The following is a 15,844-nucleotide window of genomic DNA, read 5'->3' on the forward strand; positions in this document are numbered from 1 at the left end:
TATCGAGCGACTGTATATAGGAAACTAGACGTGCTACGATTATGGGGTAAAAAAATCTACTAACAAATACGGCCAAAAGAAATTGATTTAAAGTATTTTCAAGTTTGTAACTTCACCACTAAGGGGCGCAACTGCTATAGTGTTACAGATAATTGTCGGTTTTCACAAGTTTTGTTTGAACTTTTTTTTTGTTATTACCATAGCAACGCCAGTATGAAGGACGCCATCTGGAAATTTTTAAATTGTCATAACTTCTGAATACCTTAATCGATTTCAATAAACGATGGCTCACTTTAGAGCCAAGAACTGTTAATAAAATTTATATTTATGATATGGGAATAAAAATATTATTTTCCTGCGCAACGGTAGACGACGCTAATGAGAAAAGTTTTGTAATTGTCTCCGTTTACTAAAAAAAATAATGCAACGATATAGTTTTTTTCATGGCTTGATAGACCATTCATTAAGGAAAACAAATACACAAACCGGAAGTCGATATCTTTTTTCGTTTTCAAGTTATTGCTAAAATAGTGAAGTTGTGCTAGAACATCCTCCTTTATTTAGTTCTCTAAATAACATTGACATAGTCCAAGCCAAAATTAAATTGTAATTAATTGTAAAACTGTACCAATCTTGTCCTTAAAAAGAACTTGCTTTATTTTAATTTTTTTTAAAGTGTAGGTATAATTTTTCATTTTTTTATTAATTACAAATATCTGAGTATTTATAATGATTATTGTTTCCATAACGAGGTAGGCTATGCCCTATGAAAATATAGACAACTGAAAAACTATGTCAAATGAAATGTAACAGCTCTTGCTACGTGCAAAATTAGCGTTATTTGTGTTGGAAACGTACTTGTGAACAAGGAAAATGTCTTTTACGAATGTCGAAGCGTTTGATATGTTGGCAGTTTATTTTCAATGTTTGGAAAATGCCGTTATAGCTTCAAGGGAATAAGCTTTGCGATACCCTCGTAGAATACGCTACTCCAGAGAAGTATTTCAGCGTTTATCCAGACGTCACTACATTATGTAAGAAGACATCGCTGTGCAAGAACGGAAGATAATGTTATTAATGTGTTGGCTTGTGTCCATGTAAATCTCCAAATAAGTGTTAGGGAATTGGTTACAGACCTGGAAATTTCATATGGAACACAAGTGTTTTTCTCACACAAATGACACTAATTTTTCACAAAGCAAGAGCTGTCACATATCGTTTGACACAATTATACTTTTCTCATCAGCGTCGTTTACCATTGCGCAGGAAAATAATATTTTTATTCCGATATCATAAATATAAATTTTATTAATAGTTCTTTAAAATGAGCCATCATTTATTGAAATCGATTAAGGCATTTAGAAGTTATAACAATATAAACATTTCAAGATGGCGTCCTTCATACTGGCGTTGCTATGGTAACAACAAAAAAACGCTCACAAAACTTGTGAAGGGTTTAACATTGTATCTAAAATGTGTATTTTCAACTTAGGTTATATAGGCGAAATTTCGAAAAACCGACAATTTTCTGTAATACTGCAGCAGTTGCGCCCCCTAGCGGTGAAGTTACAAACTTGCAAATATTTTAAATCAATTTCTTTTGGACATATTTGTTAATAGATTTTTTACCCCATAATCGTAGCACTTCTAGTTTCCTATATACAGTTGCTCGAGGCCGTTAATGGATCATGGTGTTAAAAAAAGAGTGTCAAATATTTAAGGAGGTAATAGTATGAATCAAAATAAGCAGAAAAGTCTCAATAAACATGGGTCCGCAAAGTAACGGTTGCGGAGATATGGAATGTTTTATGTTTTTTACCCCCTTTTTTTATTTTGCAAAAACGTTGTGTATTTTCTTATAATAGTTGGTTGATGTTTAGTGAAATAAACAGTACGTATTTGACAGTTGTTCTCAGTGCACAAGTTTTCTTTCGCTATGGCTGGTTACTCTAACGCAGAATTAACAGACATGCATTTCATGTATGGTCGTGCTAATGGGAACGCCACCGAAGCGCGACGTCTTTATGTTGACGCTTATCCAAATCGCCAGATTCCTTCACAACGCATGTTTGGAAGAATTCACCAAAGATTGCGTGATACCGGTTCCTTGAGCAAACAGTGCCATTTATCCGGAAGACCAAGGTCGGTATCCACTCCTAGAGCAGAAGAAGAAATTCTAGCACTGGTAGAGCAGAATCCAGGTACGAGTGTGCGGAGAATATCAGCCGAGGTAGGAATTAGTGGTCCTCTTGTTTGGAGAATCCTTCACGAGCAACTGCTTTATCCATACCATGTGCAACGAGTACAGGCCTTAAATCCAATAAATGATCATCAAGCACGTTTGGTTTTTTGCCGCTGGTTTCTACGTCATGATGCTGAAGACCCTCGTTTTCTTGCAAACATTCTTTTTACTGATGAGGCCGGGTTCACAAGAAATGGAGTGTTTAATTTTCACAATACGCATATTTGGGCCGACGAAAATCCTCATGCTCTAATAGAATCTGGACATCAGGCACGTTTTTCATTAAACATTTGGATGGGTATTGTAGGTGACAGGTTTCTAGGTCCTGTTGTTTTACCAAACCGATTAACAGGCGCTGCTTACCTCAACTTTCTGCAGAACACACTGTATGAGTTTTTGGAAGACATTCCTTTGAATCAGAGGCAACAAATGTGGTTCCAGCATGATGGTGCTCCAGCTCATTTTTCCATGGCCGTTAGAGAGCATTTACACCAAACTTTTCCACATAGATGGGTAGGAAGGGCCGGACCTGTTTTATGGCCTCCAAGATCGCCTGATCTGAACCCTCTAGATTTCTTTGTTTGGGGATATTTGAAGACATTAGTGTATGGTACTCCTGTAAATAGCCTGGAAGAGCTGCAGCTACGGATTAATCAAAAGTGTCAAGAAATCCAAACCAAGGAGGGTGTTTTCGAAAGAGTTCGAATATCGTTGAGACGAAGATGTCGTGCCTGCTTGGAAATGGACGGAGGGCACTTTGAACATCTTCTGTAACTTTGTTTTTTGTTTGTTAAAAGCTTCCTTTGTCGGTTTATTCCTAATAAAATAAAATGTTTGTAAAACGAATAGTGGTCCATATCTCCGCAACCGTTACTTTGCGGACCCATGTTTATTAAGACTTTTCTACTTATTTTGGTTCATACTATTACCTACTGAAATATTTTACACTCTTTTTTTAACACCCTGTATAATAATATATATTTATGTGGAATTTTGCTTAATACATGAAAATACCTTATTAGACATTATAAATACATGTGCACATTTCTTATGAAATTTTGTTCATCTTTTTTTGTCGGACTGACGATTTGCGGATACATTTTTGTCGGACATTGCAATTTTTGCTTATAAAAAGCACTTTTCTATCGTGTGTTAGTTTTGTCCGACATGTGGTAATCGATTTATCATACCCCGTGAAAATTCCGATTTCCAGCTGTCGATGTCGGACTGAAAAAACGCGGCTTGAAATTTGTCGGACAACAATACTTTTTGACTGAATTAATTATTTACAATTAATTTCACTAAAAATTACCTATGTACTAATTGATTTTCAATACCCTGTCATTTTAGCACGTTTCGGCCGGTAGACTCGTCAATGTTGAAAGAATTTCTGTCGGACAAATTTAAATCGGCATTTGCAACAAAATTTCCAGTAACTTAAGCTAAAAAAAAGATGTGGTCTTGACTTTTCAAAACTCCGGGAAATTGTCATGTTTTTGGACTTTTCCGAGTGGAAAAGCGGAGGATTCGAGAAAAGTCGCAGAGGAAAAGTGTGGTAAACTCGTCAAAACGAAGCTCCTCACGAGTTATAAAGTATGTGGTAATCAACTTTCCAGGGGGGGCCTGTACTGTGGACTATTAATGTTAGCATAAGAAATTTAAAAACGTAAGTACTTAAAATTATCTTTAGAACAAAAAGCTGTCGTACATTTTTTTGTGAAAAAAAGGGTACGTTTGAGGTATTTTATATTTATTAAGCTATAAGCTTATTTTAAATTTAAAAAAATATCAGGTCTTTCGAATAAAGTAAATTTTTTTAGAAATAAATTTAGAAATTAACTGGAGGAACTTTATTCACTTTTCGAAATACTCAACGTCGAAATTCTGGAATTTTTAGTAGTAGCAGCTTTCAGTGTCTGCGCGCTAGTGTTTGGCCGATTTGTATACCGATTCAGTGAATATTTGCCTTTAATTAATTATACCATTAACCCAAGTTTCATCAATCTAAGTCAAACATCTACAGAGAAACTTGAATAAATGTATACACGATATAATTTTAGTAGGGGTCATTTTTTGGGATCAAACTGGTAATATATGTTCCCCAAAATAATAATCAGAAGTTATTCTTTTTAATCAATTAAATAGTAAACTTATAATTCGTTTTTAAATTTAAACTCTTGTACACTTCGTCACTGGATAGTACCCGGAGTTGTGTCAGTGTTGACTAACTGTACTGAGACTAACTGGAGTAGCATTGTTTTTGTATGACTTTGTAATATGTTATTTTAAAATTACTATTTTTATGTCAATGTGAGCGAAGCGGCAAACATTAGAAAATTCCAATACAATATTTTCTTAACATCTGCTTCATCAGCTGAGTCGGTGGTAGAGATTTTAAATTAATCCAAGCAACACAAAACAGTAATAAAGATAAACTATTATACGATGCGATGATCCATTTCGACCAACAGTTGAATAGTTTCGCAGTCGCATGTGCTTGATCATTGTTTACACGATTGGAATATGCAAGTAGACTTTACACCTGTGGTATGTTAACGGGGTGGTAGAAGGGCAAAAACAAATGGCGAAACAAAAATGACCGAATACGTAACCGCTTCATTGTATTTCATTTATTTACAAGATAATTTAGCGACCTTTTGCTTGAAATATGTTTTTACTGAAATTAAGTTTTATTTTATAGTTCTATTTAGTGAAGGGTCATTGTCCAGTGTAAGTCTATAATCTCATAAAGTTATTTATTACTGTGTTTAGTAACCGTACCGTGTATTTGTGGTTTCTTTTAAATTTCTGTAATAAAAAAGATGCAGTAGCTCGCACTGGCGCACAGTGGGCAAACATGGAAACAATTCGAGCCAGGGGGCAGGTTAAATTGTATAGCAATAAATGTTTCTTCAATCACATTAAGGAGGTTTATCGGGTACGGAGATACGAAAACTCAGCATAAAATATATGATTTTAAAGTCATAAGAAACATTTATTGCTATACCATCTCATTTCCACGAGGCTTGAATTGATTCCATTCCTGCCCACTGTGCGATTGTTTGAGGTTATATTAGCCTGTTCAGCTGCAGGTTACGAAAATATGGAAAAAATGATTTAAAAAAATCCATATTCACGATGGAATACGAGAAAAAACTTTGTGTTTTTAAATGTAAAAGGTAGCATTCCGTATAAATTTGATCCCCCATTCAAAGTTACTCTATATTGGAACGAAAAACCAACCTGAAGTTATGACATTCTGCATAAACAAATCTATCTACCTGAGAGAAAAAATCTTTTTATATTTTTTAGGGAAGCTTGAGTGATACAAACGGAAGGAAACATATAGTGCTATGGTGCATTGCTTTATCTTTTATAGGGAATATTTTAACGTATATGAGTAAATCAGTATCATTACTATTTTTTGCTAGGACATTATGTGGTAGGTATAAATCAATTTATTATATTTTTCGAAGAAAATGTAGAAAAATCTGAAAGGGAAAGTTGTTTATTTTAAATTTTATACTACACTGAAGGAACTCTAACAAAATATCTGCTTTAAATAGACTCGAGAAAGGTTGCGATGCTGTCATAATAAAAAATATTTTGCTAAAGGAGCCTATTAGAGGTTAAAAAGTTTTTTGTTAACTTCTTACGTATTGAACTATCTTCTTATTACGTTAGCTACAGCGCAATTTTTATCCTAACAGAAGTTATTTTTTACCAGCAAATACTATTTTACTATAAATAAGTAACTTTTTAGACACAAATAGGTGATTTCATTACCATGACTATGTGCAATTATTAACATTGTCTTTAAACTTTCCCCTCATATTTAAAAAGTTACAAGTAAGAACAAGATATCTATAATTAGACAGTCTCACCATCCTTCTCTTTTTACTTTTAACTTTTCAAATATAAAACAAAAATTATAAACCAAAGTTGATAACTTATGAATACAACATGCACTGTCACTACACATAGGTACTTCTACATATGCATATACAGGGTGTTCTCAAAGTTGTCATTTATTTTAACTCATAAAAAAATCGTTTATATAAAAGTGGTTAAATAAAACAATTATTAATAATTATTTAAAAAAATTGAAATTTAAAAACTGTAATACAAACCTGATTTATTGTCATTTTCAACCATTCCGTTGTAAAAATATGAATTGTTTGTTTAATAGTGGTAGTGAGTATGTCTTTTTTTTGTAGTTGCACGGTTTTGAGTACGCTTTTCGATTTGACAGTGTTAAATAATTCGTACAATAGTGCGTGATATTATTTTTGATTTGTGGGTGTTTTATGCAATAAAAATAGCACAGGTTTGTGAACACATTGAACTAGTGGACATAATATTAACTTACAGGGTGTGTCAACAAAATGCAGCCGCAGCATGTCGCTTGTAGGAAAGGTTTCCTTTACGAAATCATCCGGCTCCGTGGATGTTTGCAAATTTAGTTATGACTCCGCGACACAGGGCATTTAAAGGAGCAACGAGGAGGTTACGCTGGAAGATAAATTGTTTATTTACTGACATGGACCTAGTGCTCGTTAGGTCGTTTTCGACAATTTCTAAAATTTCTTCCTTGATCTCCATCATTTCGCGTGGAGGAGGTCTTCCAGCGTGACCTCCTCGTTGTTCCTTTAAATATCCTGTGTCACGGAGTCTAAATTTACAAACATCCACGGAGCCGGATGATTTTGTAAAGGAAACCTTTCCGCATACAAGCGACATGCTGCGGCTGCTCTTTGTTGACACTCCTCGTAAGTTAATATTATGTCCACACTTCTTCTTCTTTTAGTGGTTGGTCCTAATAAGTCCCATTGCACTGCGGCCTAATTAGGCCTATTGTGCGTCCCACTACTAGTCCTATTCAGCAAGTAGATTTGTCCTTTTTACAAAGTCCAAAAGCTTCCTTGCTGACACTTCTCTCAGTTCCTTGGGTTCCAAATAGGGTATCCCAAGGAGCGCCATTCTGCTACGTGCTAATCCCGGGCACTCGCCCAAGATCTGCAGAGAATTTTTATCCGCCGATTCACATCCTCGGCAGATCGGACTGTCTACAAACTTTAGCTTATGTAGATGTTTCCTAAAGTGACAGTGTCCCGTTAAGAGTCCTGTCACTCTCCTAAGCCGGATTCTGTTCAAGTTCAGTAGTTCATTCGCTCTTTCCTTCGAAGGATACTCCATGAGCTCCTTAGAATGGCTATGTCCTGGCCTTGAAGTCCATTATTTCCTGTGTTCTGTCTCAGTCCATTTGCCCAGAGCCCGTCTGACCATACTGAGAGATGTGCCACAGAAGGGCTCCGGGCCAATGAACTGTGTCTCGGATCCCTTCCTAGCAAGTTCATCCGCTTTCTCATTTCCACAAATGCTTTTGTGCCCTGGCACCCAACACAGTCTGACTGTATTGTTGGTGGCCAGTTCAGTCAGCATTTGTAAACAATCCCACACCAGTTTTGAACTTACCTTGTGTGGGGCTAAAGCTTTAATTGCAGCTTGACTATCAGAGAATATATATATGAGTTTACGTCTATAACCTCTACGTACATTCTCTGCCAGACACGCCATTATCGCGAAGATTTCTGCTTGGAATACGGTAGGGAACTCCCCCAGACTGTAGCTTGCACTTCATCTGGGTCTGAGTCCATACATTCCTGCACCCGTCCCTCTGGTCATTTTGGAGCCATCTGTAAACCATACTAGGCTCCACCTTTCCAGGGTATTAAACCTTTCCTCCCACTTGCTTTGATCCTCTATTCGAGTCTCAAATGGCTTGTGGAAGTGAAACCTTGGAACCATCTTGTCAGATACCATCACAAAAGTTGGTTCCGACATAGATGTATATATGATCCTGGAATGGGAACCACCCCTCCAGTCATTGTTATTCCAGAGTCGATATGCTGCTAGCCGCGCTTCTCTTTCCACCACTATATGCAGCGGTGGTAGATTTAGCATGACTTCTAGTGCAGCTGTCGGGGTCGATGCCATCGCCCCCGTTATACCTAAACAGGCCAATCTCTGAATTCTATTCTGTTTTTCCCCCGCTGTGGTCTGTTGTGTTTTTTGCCACCATACCACAGCGCCGTAAAGAATCCTAGGTCTTACTATCGACGTATACAACCAGTATGACATCTTTGGTTTCAGTCCCCAGGTGCTCCCAATAAGGCGACGGCATACACACAGTGTCTGCTTCGCCTTACTCACCACTTTTTCCAAGTGCGCATTCCAGGTAAGCTTATTATCCAGTATCACTCCTAGATATTTTACTTCCCTGGAAAGTGTAATGCCCCTCTCCCCTATTATAGGTTCAGAGAGTCCAGTTAAATTTCTTCTCCTGGTGAAGGGTACTACGACCGTTTTGTCAGGGTTTACTGACAGTGCCTGCCCCTTACACCAGTCATCTATCCATTTCAAAGCCTCTTTCATGAGTTCTGAAACGATAATATTATGTTTCCCGACTATGAGAACGACCAAGTCATCCGCATAGCCTTGTGTATAAAACCCCTTTCGATTAAGGCCCTCCAGTGCGCCGTCCACCACTAATCCCCATAACAAGGGAGACAGTACGCCTCCCTGGGGGCAGCCCCGGCCTACCTTACACCTGGATGTCTCTCCCGAAAGGGCTGTTACTGTCCGGTTTCTCAACATGGTATCTATCCAACGACATAAAGTGTCATCAAGGCCCTTGTTGCGAACTGCCGAATTAATAGATTCGAAAGGTGTATTATCAAGTGCCCCTTCAATATCTAAAAAAGCTGCCAAAGCTAGATCTTTGTCGTCCATCGCCCTCCCTATCCTAGAGGGCTGTGTCGACTGATCTGCCTGCCTGATAGGCGTATTGGTACCTGTGTAGAGGATTTGCCCCCAACACCCCATCCCGTATATGCCTATCGACTATTCTCTCCAACGTTTTCAGGAGGAAAGATGTTAAACTTATCGGGCGATACGCCTTTGCCTGGGCATACGATGGACGCCTTGGTTTAGGAATAAACGACACGTTCGTCGATCTCCATGCCACCGGTATATAACCAAGTGCAATGCTGGCTCTGAAGACGTGAATTAAAACCGGAGCTAGACAGTCCACCCCCTGCTGTAACAGTACAGGTAGGATTCCATCAGCTCCTGGTGATTTAAATGAGTCAAAAGAACTTATTGCCCATCTTATTCGTGACTGACTCACCACCATACTGGCAACCTCCCAGTTCTGTCGAGACCCGGTCGTTACCCTCTGCTGGTGATTCCAGTCATATTCATCTCCATGATTTAATAACCTGGAGCCTGGAAAGTGAGTATTTAGAAGTAATTCCAATGTCTCCCTTCCAGTTTTAGTATATTCCCCACTCGGTGCTTTAAGAGACCCGAGTTTCGTATTTCTATTCTTAGAGAGAAGTCTCTGGAGTTTAGCACACTGTGGGACACTGTCAATATCCTCACAGAACTTCCTCCATGAGTCTCTCTTCGATTTTCTAATTTCTTTATTATACTCAGTGAGGGTTGCTCTATAAGCCTCCCACTCTCCTGTCCGCTTTGCTCTATTGAATAGTTTCCTTGTCTGTCCCCTAACTGTGTGAGTTCCTTGTTCCACCAGGGTACGGAGTGCTTGTCGGATCTCACTTTGATAGGACAGCTGTATTCATATGATCTTGTGACGGCGTTTTGGAGTTCATCCACAGCCCTCTCAAGATCATATGTGCTCCTTAGCTTTGTACAGATTTCCCTAGTAATGGGAACTGTAACAGGCCTGTAACTCCGTTCTATAGGAGTCCCAGTCAGTTCTTTTTGGGTCTCTGTAAGTTCTTACTTGCGGATTATAATCCATTATGATTTCAAAGTGGATATGTCTATGATTCGACATTGACGGCTCATTTGACACATGCCACCTTGCAATATTATTACATACTGGTCCCGATCCCACTGTTATATCGATGACTTCACTCCTATTTTTTATAACAAAGGTGGGCTCGTTCCCGACATTCAAAATCTCTACATTATAACTAAAAAGAAAATCTAGTAAAGACTCACCTCGATCGTTGACATCGCTGCTTCCCCATCGCTGGTGTGAGTTGGCATCACATCCCACGATGAGTTGTTTCTTCTCCTTCTCGCACCAGGTTACCAGGTCCCTCAGTTCCCTGGTTGGAGGAGATTCTTTCTTGTCGTAAGGGAGGTAAGCTGAGCAAATCACCAGTTGTCTCTGCGTTCCCTCCGATACGTAAGTCATTTCGGCCGCCACCAGGTCATCCGTGCAGAACCCTGGAAGAGGAAAAATGTTAATGCTATTCTTGTAATAAATACAAGCCCTAGGTCTAGTTTGGTGGCTACAATACAGTAAGCCACCATTACTTACCTGCAATCCTCTGATCAGGTATCCATGTACCCAAGGCTCCTGGATCAAAGCCAAATCCGCATTTGCGCGCGCCACACTGGCACAGAGAGCAGCAGATGCCGCTCTACTGTGCTGAATGTTCTTTTGTATTTTGTACCAGATAATACAGATTTTGGTCCCCCCTGATCTTCATCAGAAGGTCCCAAATCTACCCTGCCCTTCTCCAGGTTCCTAAAAAGGACCCTGGTGAAGTTCAGAAATGGTCTGAAGCCCTTCTTCTGAAGTACCTTCATACTCATTTCCTTGCGGTTGATTAGCCTCCAGGCCCCCGTCCTCAATTCCCCGTTCTGGTTTTCCAGACGGCGCATGATGGTTTCCGGTTCATCAGGATGACCCGGAATCCATACGATGAACTTAGCGAACTTAGGTAGGTCCCTAGGCTCAACAGCGCCGAGTCTAGCCCCCTCCCAAGGCACCAAGCTCGCCGTGGTCGTCTTAAGCCATTGCAGGCTCTCCTCGTTGAAGGCGGTGATCGCTAGCGTCCCCCCCTTCGACGACATTCCAGGAAGCGCGGTCGTGTACCCTCGCCCGCGATCCCATCAATGGCCCCCAGAAGCGCCGACTGGACAAGTCCCATCTGGTCCTCATCCATTCGGACCTCCGGGTATCCATGGGGGACCACCACTGCTTGGATCCCCGACAGCGCCTCCCCGTAAGTCTTGCCACGCTGTCCCGTGGCCTTAGGCCTCTTGGAAACAGGCCGGTCGGAAATCGGCTCACTACCGTCCGACCGTCCACGTTTCTTTCCGAGTCCACTTGGCCCCGGTTCAGCTGCCTGCGGAGTTAGAGTAATACTTGAGCCAGTTTCCGTCACCGGCCCCTGTCCTTTTCCCGCCTCTGCCTCCGCAGTTTTTTTAAGTTTGCGCTTTTGCGCACCAGACAATTGTTTCCTACCTTCCAGGTTCAGTCTGTCGACTCCCCTAGAGATAGCAGTCACTGGTGTTTGCTTCCCAGTGGCTGTTTTATTTTCCGCCCGGTCAGCAATTACTGCTTCCCCGGCAGATGTAGACGGTCCCCTTTCGGGTTCCCGTTTTTTTGATTTTTGGTCCATAAAGGTCCCACGAGTCTGGAGGAAATAAAAGTCACCGCCAGGCAGTGCCCCATACCTGACGGAAGGCTAAATACGATGGGGACATTTTTACCCACCCCCGCACTATTCAGCCCTCGGCACAATGCATTTCCACCTTGGCTTGGGTAGCTGAGCTGTTTCTTAGTTTTCACTACTCTCCCTCGACCTTTCCGGTTTGGGTGACCCTGCCAGGATTATGAAACTCCCGCCGGTTTAGCTCTCGGGTTCACTGTAGCTACTTAAGCCTCTCCACCAACGACAAGGTCATACAGCTCCCAGGAAGGGCCACACTAGTTCATAGTTGAATTATTTAGTACTGTCAAATCGAAAAGCATACTCAAAACCGTGCAACTACAAAAAAAGACATACCTAGTATCAGTAGTAAACAAACAATTAATTTTTTTACAACGGAGTGGTTGAAAATGACAATAAATCAGGTTTGTAATAGAAGGTTTTTAAATTTCAATTTTTTTAAATAATTGTTAATAATTGCTTTATTTGACCACTTTTATGTAAACGATTTTTGGTAAATTGACTTCCTTTTATGACTTCTACCAGCTGTTAAAATAAATTACTCAACTTTGAGAAAACCCTGTATTTTTCTTCCAAATTTTTTCATAATATTTTTATCCATGAAACACACAGTCAAGCTTTGTTGGTTAATATTATATTATTGACAAAATATAATAGGTACGTTATTTGTATGAAAGGCGGACAAAACATCTTTCATGTTGCAATGTACCTGTTCATCGTAAGAAGATGTCGTCTTGTTCTAATAATATATTAATTTAAGGTACTTACCGAGTAAAATCGTGTTAACAAAATAATCTGTATTAACCTTAGCATATGAACTATTAAGAAAAATTGCGATAGATTACCAAAACTTTCTTATTTCTCGATTTCGCTCAGTGTAATATAAAAAATTTTCAACATACCCGTTAAATTAATTTTTTTACATTTTGTTAAACTAAGATATTGTTAATTTAATGGAATATAAACAAATTATTTATTTTTGGTACTTATTGTAATCGTCTAAATATGTTTTTGTCATTAAATATCTATTTGAATACATTTTATTAGGAAAAATTAAAAAGCGTTATTGAAAATGTATTACACGCGTTGAAGCTTTTCTGTACAGGGTGTCCAAGAAATAAGGGCCAACATTTTAAACACATATTTAACTCATAAAAAGCAACAGCTTTTGTCTAATATTTTTTTCCAAACCTCTTAGTTTCTAATATATTCTTAAATTTTAAATTTTTGCTACACGTCACTGGAACATAAATTTTTGCTACACGTCACTGGAACATAAATCGAAACAAGTAGTTGATTAAACAACAAACAAAAAGATGAGGAATTAATTTAGTTACTATCGAAAAATTAGAAAATTTGTTATAAAAAAAGTAAAAAATGACACTAAAAAGAACTCGACGTTGTTATTTTAGGAAATTGATACTTTAAAATTAAATTACAACAAAAGTTATTGTCAGGGCATAATAAATTATTGTACACAGATTCAAATTTTCTTTCACTCTTACTAAGATCGCCGGATTGTTGCTATTATTCCAACGGTATTCGTTATTCGTTCCCGTAGTTTCTAAAGCTTATTAACTGCAGTGGAATACATCAGCTGCTTCAAACGACCCCATAACTAAAACACACGGAACGAAATCTGTCGATCGGATGGACAATATAACTGGGCCATTTCGACCAATCTATCATCCAGTAAAGTGTTGACTTAACTAATTTCGATTAATTCGGGTATCATAGAAAGAAGCACCATCATCAAAACATGTTCCGATATTTCCAGTGGAATATCATCCTTCGACCAGATGGTCGATGAATCAATTTGATATACAATGGTTGAAAATCACTCTCGAATGCAGAACCTTGTGGATATTTTTCATGATAATATATCACATATTAAGAGAGTTTTTCTAGTCATAATACGCAATATTAATTTTTAATCATTCTTTATATGACCTGCTTTAGGATAATTATATGTATACTAGTTTTAATTGAATTTTAAAATGATTGTTTTGTTGGTATTTATGTTAGCATTTATTTTAACTTTGTCGACTGTATATAAAATAGAATACGTTTACTTGACAACAATACTTGATGGTGAATGAGGGGATAATAATGTCGAAGAATGCTCCACATATTTTAAATTAACTATAGGCGCATGAAATAATTTATGTTTGGGGTTCAGTAGAACTGAAATTCTTGTAAAAGGTAGATTTTTCGTATAATTCTTATAATTTCGCATAATTTTTACATTATATTGATTATAAAATATGTCACTGAAAAATTATAGGTATTAATTTCAATTTTTCCAGTTAGTTACAAAAATATATAATACCGTATTTTATTAATTACAATGTCTTTTTTTCATATTTTGGTGTCTCCGTATTCACTGTGCGTCTTATATTCGGTGGCATCTTACTAGTGTAAAGCCATTCTTCATTTTATCTCTACTTTAGAAAAATAAAGGTGCAGATGAAATACGGCACTTCTGTACCTGACGAAATAGATTTTAGTTGTTTTTTTGGAGGGTTACTATTAATGATTGTATCTGAACTTAATACAAATATTTAATTAAAATGACTTACCCATAATAAATATTCAAGTCAAGATAAGCATTTGTCGATTGTATAACGAATACTGTTTTTAAATTATTTTCTTTGTAAGGAAAAAGTATAAAAACAATGGATACCTACTTTGTACGTACGAGAGGATGAAATACAGAATGAACTGGTAATGGAACAGCTTCTCGTTTCAAATATTTACTTCCATCATCTCGATATTCAAAATCATTATGGTTAAAGTTATTTGAACATATTTGTATCAGTTTTGGGAATTAGTATCCTTCTTGAAATCCTAGAGCTGGTATCCAAGTGCTAAAATTTGCCAGTTTTCGTGAAAAAACCAGGCATAGTGCGCCAAAGTCAAGCAGCAGTTTCCCAAATTGTTGTTTTTTATTTCAATTAGCCTTTGGCGCCTAGTTACTATTACTATTAGTTTCATTAATTAAACTCAAAATCAAAGATATTCTTTTAATGGTAATGATAAAAAGTACCTAATAGTTTATTTCTGGAAAAGTTTAACACATACTGAATACAATTGAACAAAAGTAAAACAACAAGAATAATTATTACTAACAGAAAATTAAAATTTAAGGAAAATAAAATCAGAATAAGTGTTTGAAAATGTCCTCCATCTTCACGAATACAAAAACAATCTTTCTTGTAATGAAAACAATGTATTTTTCAAAGGTTTTGAATCGTCTTTTAGATGGTTGAAAACATTAACAATCTTTTGTCTCAGAATTGTTCTGCTGAATTTATTTCTGTTTTATATACTTTTTTTTTTGACATAGCTCTAAACTACATAATCAAGGGGTCTGGAGGCCAGTGACTTGGAGCATCTGCACCTTAATCAATACATCGCTCAGAAAAATTTTCATGAAGCCATTCTCTGCATACTCGAGTAAAATGTTGTGGAGCGTCATCATGCATGAAATTATCACTACATATTATAAAACAAAGTCCTCCGCCGCGTCTGTCTGTCTGTTCGCGATAAACTCAAAAACTACTGCACCGATTTTCATGCTGTTTTCACCAATGGATAGAGTGGTTCTCGAGGAAGGTTTTAGTATATAACTTGTTAAGTTTTTGTATACATTAACGATATTTGTTGGAGGTGTCGGAAAAAAATAAGCCGTCTGGGAGCTTTCAACGAAAACGCTGCCTAAACCCTTTGAGATATAACAAAATAATGTATGGTGGAACTGTGTATCTTATATAGGTCTACAGAAAAGTCCACGATGGCATATGTCTATCTCTTAAGGATAACATACTATATCCATTTTAATACTTTAAAAAATGGACAATTATAAAGCGGTAATTGGAAAGCTATTTACACAAATACGGTATTAATCCTTATCATTTTAAATACGTTAGTTGGCTTGAGCATTTCATGAAGATTATTTTTTCCCTTTACACCATGCAAATTAAATGAATACCTTAGGAGATATAGCAAAACCAAAATAATGCGCAACGAAATTAATTTCGTGTCGCCGTGATTCGACAGGGCCGCGCGGGCGCCCCGTGACCCCGCGCCTCGCGTCGGAGCCGAA

The 15,844-nt window shown here is 37.7% G+C and overlaps 1 protein-coding gene across 1 annotated transcript in view; it reads left to right on the forward strand.

The window, feature by feature from the left end:
- The first annotated feature begins 5,560 nt into the window (after window positions 1–5,560).
- Window positions 5,561–15,844, forward strand: part of LOC111692026 — a 66,012-nt gene continuing 55,728 nt past the window's right edge. The window contains exon 1 of the mRNA XM_023455707.1: window positions 5,561–5,684. Within this exon, the coding sequence (XP_023311475.1) occupies window positions 5,639–5,684 (46 nt within the window). The 5' untranslated portion in view covers window positions 5,561–5,638. The remainder of the gene's footprint in view (window positions 5,685–15,844) is intronic.

Source organism: Anoplophora glabripennis, unplaced genomic scaffold (assembly GCF_000390285.2).
Source record: "Anoplophora glabripennis isolate ALB-LARVAE unplaced genomic scaffold, Agla_2.0 scaffold656, whole genome shotgun sequence".
NCBI classification, from domain to species: Eukaryota; Metazoa; Arthropoda; class Insecta; order Coleoptera; family Cerambycidae; genus Anoplophora; species Anoplophora glabripennis.